The sequence below is a fragment of the Scyliorhinus canicula genome, chromosome 17, assembly GCF_902713615.1.
Source record: "Scyliorhinus canicula chromosome 17, sScyCan1.1, whole genome shotgun sequence".
NCBI classification, from domain to species: Eukaryota; Metazoa; Chordata; class Chondrichthyes; order Carcharhiniformes; family Scyliorhinidae; genus Scyliorhinus; species Scyliorhinus canicula.
The window spans coordinates 118,415,439-118,421,438 of NC_052162.1; the positions used below are offsets into that span (position 1 = coordinate 118,415,439).

Consider the following 6,000-nt stretch of genomic DNA (forward strand, 5'->3'; position numbering starts at 1 on the left):
ACATTCCCACTACTCTCTGGGGAAGAAGTTTCTCCTGAATTCCTGATTAGATTATCTCACATTCATAGCTTCTAGTTTTTGTCTTACCCTTACAAGTGAAAACATTCTTCATGTGTATCAAAACCTTTCATAATTTGCAGCCCTCCATTAGCCCCTCAGCCTTGTATTTTGATGAGAGCAGTGACCCGGCCTATTCACCGTCTCCTGATAGGTTTAACGTCTCACACTAAAAATCTGCAGACAAAAATGCTTTGTTCACACTTGAGCTCAGCGCAGTGAGAGCAGGGATGGAGTTACAAGGGAGCCTGAGAACAGCAGATTCACTGAGATTGGGTGGGCTGGTCGGATCTGTGTGAATAAACTGGTGAATCAGACTGTCCATGATCAGGGACTTGGTGTTCTGGGTAGTGGAGGAGCCCAAGTGACAGCCTTCAATAACAGATTAATTTGCATTTATACACCACATTTAATGTAATTAAACATCCCAAGGTGTTTCACAGGGATATTGTAAATCCAGGTTTCACAAATGATTTGATAAAATTGTCCAAGCTCATGATCATGTGACAGAAAATACTGCTTCTTTCTGTCTCTGCCTCCACACACTCCTTCCCTATTGATTGTAACACTAATTCATCCCACTATCCTTCTGCTTTCCCCCCAATTCTCCTCCCCTGAAGGTGCTGACTCTCGGGTTCAGCTTCACACTCCGCTGTTGCCCTCCCCAATATGTCACCCAGGTGTCTGAAGTTAACAAACTGTTTTCTACGGGGGATGTCAGAATCAAACCCAGTGACACATGTACTTTGTGTCTGGAATGGGGTCACTGCCCCCCACTCCCACATTCATCCCAGTCCCAGGGGTTTGGAGACTTGTTCGGAGTTGGTTAATGGCGGCTGATCCCATAATCCCCTTCGCCGCGGGAACCGCTCTATCCACCGGGCGCGGGGTAGCCCGGGACTGCGCATGTCCAAAGGAGAGGAAACTATGCGCATGAGCATATTGCGGTCAAAAGGGCATCCATGACCATGTGACATCCGTTGCCCATTTTTTTCAGTCGGCCAGCAACCAATGGAAAGACTTGGATGACCGGAAGGACATTGGTCCTCCAGCTAATCAGAGCGCGGACTTTGTGTTAATGACGTTTCAGCTTCATGCAGACTGAAAAATCCTGCTGTGCCCAACATCTGTGAGTAAAACAATTTATTTTCTCATTCTCACCTTCAATTGGTCACTTGCAGCAACTGAAGGAAAAGGAAGTGAATCCAGGGAGGGTGCAGACTCTGCAAAGTCTGGCCCAGTTATCTCTCTCTTAAAGACATTGACATCCTTTGCCCTCTCAGCTTGACACATTTATTTGTCTGGCTAAAAGGATTCATAGAATTTTCAGTGCAGAAGGAGGCCAATTGGCCCATTGAGTCTGCACCGGCCCTTGGAAAGAGCACTCGACTTAAGACCACCTCATCCCCGTAACCCAGTAATCTCACCTAAACTTTTTGGACACTGAGGGCAATTTAGCATGGCCAATCCACCTAACTTGCACATCTTTGGACTGTGGGAGGAAACTGGAGGACCCAGAGGAAACCCACGCAGACATGAGGAGAACATGCTGACTCCGCACAGGCAGTGAACCAGGCCGTGAATCGAACCTGGGACCCTGGAGCTGTGAAGCAACTGGGCTAGCAACTGGGCTAACAACTGTGCTACCTTGCTGCCCCTGATGGTCTCTTTTCTAGTGTTCCCAACTAAAGGGTTGGTTTCCCCAGGAGATGGCTTGAGAAAGTACGTACTGGCACTGGAGGGTGTGCAGAGGAGATTCACTAGGTTAATCCCAGAGCTGAAGGGGTTGGATTACGAGGAGAGGTTGAATAGACTGGGACTGTACTCGTTGGAATTTAAAAGGATGAGGGGGGATCTCATAGAAACATATAAAATTATGAAGGCAATAGATAGGATAGATGTGGGCAGGTTGTTTCCACTGGCGGGTGAAAGCAGAACTAGGGGGCATAGCCTCAAAATAAGGGGAAGTAGATTTAGGACTGAGTTTAGGAGGAACTTCTTCACCCAAAGGGTTGTGAATCTATGGAATTCCTTGCCCAGTGAAGCATTTGAGGCTCCTTCATTAAATGTTTTTAAGATAAAGATAGATAGTTTTTTGAAGAATAAAGGGATTAAGGGTTATGGTGTTCGGGCCGGAAAGTGGAGCTGAGTCCACAAAAGATCAGCCATGATCTCATTGAATGGTGGAGCAGGCTCGAGGAAACAGATGGCCTACTGCTGCTCCTAGTTCTTATGTTCTTATGTAAGGGGACAGTAAATTAATGGAGGATTGTAATAAGTGTAGTGTTGTTATATCGTACAGAATAGATATGTTATTGGTTGTGTAATAAAGTACATTTGTTATTATTTTTAGTTGTGTAATATCGTACTGTAGCTATGTTACATATTTCCAGAAGAGACAATGCTGAAAAATCTCAGCTGGTCTGGCAGCACCTGTGAGGAGAGAAAAGAGCTAATGTTTTCAAGTCCAGGTGACCCTTTATGAAAGGTAAAAAGGATAGACAGTAGGAGATATTTATACTGCAGGGCGTGTGAAAGAAAGATCAGTCATAACTACAGAAACAAAGGAAAAAGAGTACGAAAGGGCAGCACAGTAACACAGTGGTTAGCATTTTCACAGCGCAGGGTCCCGGGTTCAATTCCCGGCTTGGGTCACTGTGTGGAGTCTGCACGTTCTCCCCGTGTCTGTGTGGGATTTCTTCGGGTTCTCCGGTTCCTTCCCAAAAGTCCCAAAATATGTGCTGTTAGGTCATTTGGACATTCTGAATTCTCCCTCTGTGTACCCGAACATGTGCCGGAATGTGGCGACTCGGGCTTTTCACAGTAACTTAATTGCAGTGTTAATGTAATTCTACCTGTGACAATAAAGATTATTAAAAAAATAAAGATTATTATGGCAGTCCCCAGAGAGAATAAAAAGTGAGAAAGACCAAACAGCAGAGAAACTAAAAGCAGAGGGTAAGCTGTGACAGATGTAGATGTGGGGGGAGGGGGGCATGGTTAGGAGAGAGGTACAATGAGAAAAAGGGGGGAAGCGGGAAGCAAAAGGTAAAGAAAGGGGGGATAAGATAGGGGAAAGAGTGAGGGGGAAATATATATTTTTATGAAGAAAGACAGGAAAGAAATAACAGGTAATGGACAGTTAAAATGAAATGGAATGAAAACAAAGAGGTTGAGGTGGGGTAGAGTTAAATATCTGAAGTTTTTGAATTCGATATTGAGACCAGAAGGCTGTAGTGTGCCTAACCGGAACATTTACTGTTTCTCCAGTTTGCGTTCAGCGTCACTGGGACATTGCAACAAGCCAAGGGCAGGCATGGGAGCAGAGTCTTATGTTAAAATGGTAAGCAGGGACAGGACGGTGGCACAGTGGTTAATCACCGCTCCCTCACGGTGCTGAGGTCCCAGGTTCGATCCCGGCTCTGGGTCACTGTCCATTTGGAGTCTGCACATTTTCCCCGTGTCTGCTTGGGGCTTGCCCCTACAACCTAAAGATGTGCAGAGTGGGAGGATTGGCACGGTAAAATTGTCCCTTATTTGGAAAACCCGGTACTCCAAATTTATATAAATAAATAAATAAAATGGCAAGCAACGAGACGGTCAGGGTCCTGAATGCACACAGACCGAATGTGCTCAGCAAAGCGACCACTGCCATCTAGAAGGACAAGAGCAGCAGATACCTGGGAACCCCACCACATGGAGTTTCCCTTCCAAGTCACTCACCAGACCGACTTGGAAATATATCACCGTTCCTTCACTGTCGCTGGGGCAACATCCTGGAACTCCCTCCCTAACAACACAGTGGGTGTGCAAGGAGGCCACTCACCACCACTTTCTGAAGGGCAGCTAGGGATGGGCAACAAATACTGGCCTAACCAGCGACGCCCAAATCCCGTAAATTAATAAAATTTTAAAAATTCAAAGTACCCAATTCTCTTTTTCCCAATTAAGAGGCAATTTAGCATAGCCACTTCACTGACCCTGCACATTGTTTTACGTTGTGGGGGTGAGACCCATGCAGACACGGAGAGAATGTGCAGACTCCACACGGACAGTGACACGGGGCCGGGATCTTCAATGAATTTGAAGACAATGTAATGAAGCTTTGGAATTCTCTACCCCAGAGGACTGTGGGGCCTCAGTCATCAAGTATTTTCAAGACAGAAATTGACATGTTTCTCGATATTGAACATATCGAGGGATATGGGGCATAGTGTAGGAAAGTGGTGCTGACGTAGATCGGCCAATGATCCCATTGAATGGTTGAGCAGGCTTGATGGGCTGAATGGCCGACTACAGCTCCTGTTTGTTATGATCTCTGTGTCCAGGACAGGAAGCAGTGAGCATGGATCTGTCAATCAGCCTGAATCAGCACCTTCAGGAGAATTGGGAGGGTGAATATTAGATACAGCAGAGTGAGAATGGAGAGAGAGTGTGTGGGATGGAGATTTACAGCTTTTGGGGAATGAGAGAGGACAGAATGTTACAGAGAAATTAAAATAATCTGTTTTGATTTTCTATCCTGTACTGACAGTGATGTCTTTTGTAAACTCCTTTTACAGGATGTTAAAAGGATGGGATTTACAGACAGAAATCTCAAACATCACGTCTAGTTCTGACAGTTACTCGATTCATCAGCCATTATGTAGAAGGAGTAATGTTTGCCCAACCTGTTGGCTTCAAAAGATTTTAAACATCATTGTGATTGGGAAAGCACCGAGACACACGCACTGACTGTGGAAGGAGCTTTAACCAGTTGCACAGCCTGAAAAAACATTGCACCTTTCATAGCGGGGAGAAACCAGACAGGTGTTCTGTGTGTGGTCAAGACTTCAACTGATAGTCCACCCTGGAGAGACTCGAGGAGACCCAAAATATGGAGAAACGGTGGAAATGTGGGGACTGCGGGAAGGGATACAGAGCCCCATCAGAGCTGGAGATTCATCGACGCATTCACACAGGGGAAAGGCCATTCACTTGCTCTCAGTGTGAGAAGGGATTCGCGCAGTTATCTAGCCTGAATTTACATCAGCGAATTCACACTGGGGAGAGGCCGTTCACCTGCTCTCAGTGTGGGAAGGGATTCATTCAGTTATCTCGCCTGAATTTACATCAGCGAATTCACACTGGGGAGAGGCCGTTCACCTGCTCTCAGTGTGGGAAGGGATTCACTCAGTTGTCCAGCCTGAAGATACACCATCGGGTTCACGCTGGGGAGAGGCCGTTCACCTGCTCTCAGTGTGGGAAGGGATTCAGTCAGTTAATCAACCTGCGGGCACACCAGCGAGTTCACACAGGGGAGAGGCCGTTCACCTGCTCTCAGTGTGAGAAGGGATTCACTCACTTATCTAATCTGCGGAGACACAAGTTTGTTCATGCTGGGGAGAAGCCGTACACCTGCTCTCAGTGTGAGAAGGGATACAATGACTTACCCAACCTGAGACGACACCAACTTGTTCACAATCAGGAGAAGCCGTTCATCTGCTCTGTGTGTCAGAGGGAATTCATTCAGTTATCCAGCCTGCAGACACACCAGCGAGTTCACACTGGGGAGAAGCCGTTCACCTGCTCTCAGTGTGAGAAGGGATTCACTTACTTATCCAACCTGCGGAGACACCAGCGAGTTCACACTGGGGAGAGGCCATTGACCTGCTCTTAGTGTTGAAAATGATTCTGTATCTCCTCGTCCCTGCTGAGACACCAACAAGTTCACAATTGATTACAGTGATGGATTTTGCAGTTATTGTTTCTGCTTTAATTACATCCAGGACTGCATTTCGTTCTCTCTTCTCTTCCTCTCTCAGGGAATCTGAGACAGGAAAATTGATGCAACTGTGGCGAACAAGAAATATTAAAGATTCCATTAGATCAAAGGAAGAGGCTCATAAAATGGCCAAAATAAGTGTAAGCTTAAGGATTGGGAACTTGTTTTAGAATTCAGCA

The 6,000-nt window shown here is 46.1% G+C and overlaps 1 protein-coding gene across 1 annotated transcript; it reads left to right on the top strand.

The window, feature by feature from the left end:
- Window positions 1–986: 986 nt before the first annotated feature.
- On the top strand, window positions 987–5,994 carry LOC119951344 (zinc finger protein 239-like). The gene is made up of 2 exons (XM_038774472.1): window positions 987–1,186; window positions 4,620–5,994. Exon 2 carries the CDS (start codon window positions 4,934–4,936, stop codon window positions 5,714–5,716), a length of 783 nt encoding a protein of 260 aa, XP_038630400.1. The 5' UTR covers window positions 987–1,186; window positions 4,620–4,933; the 3' UTR covers window positions 5,717–5,994.
- Window positions 5,995–6,000: the final 6 nt, after the last annotated feature.

What these genes read in the sequence shown, in the direction of transcription:
- LOC119951344 (XM_038774472.1), top strand. Translation starts at nt 4,934, where the DNA reads ATGGAGAAACGGTGGAAATGTGGGGACTGCGGGAAGGGATACAGAGCC.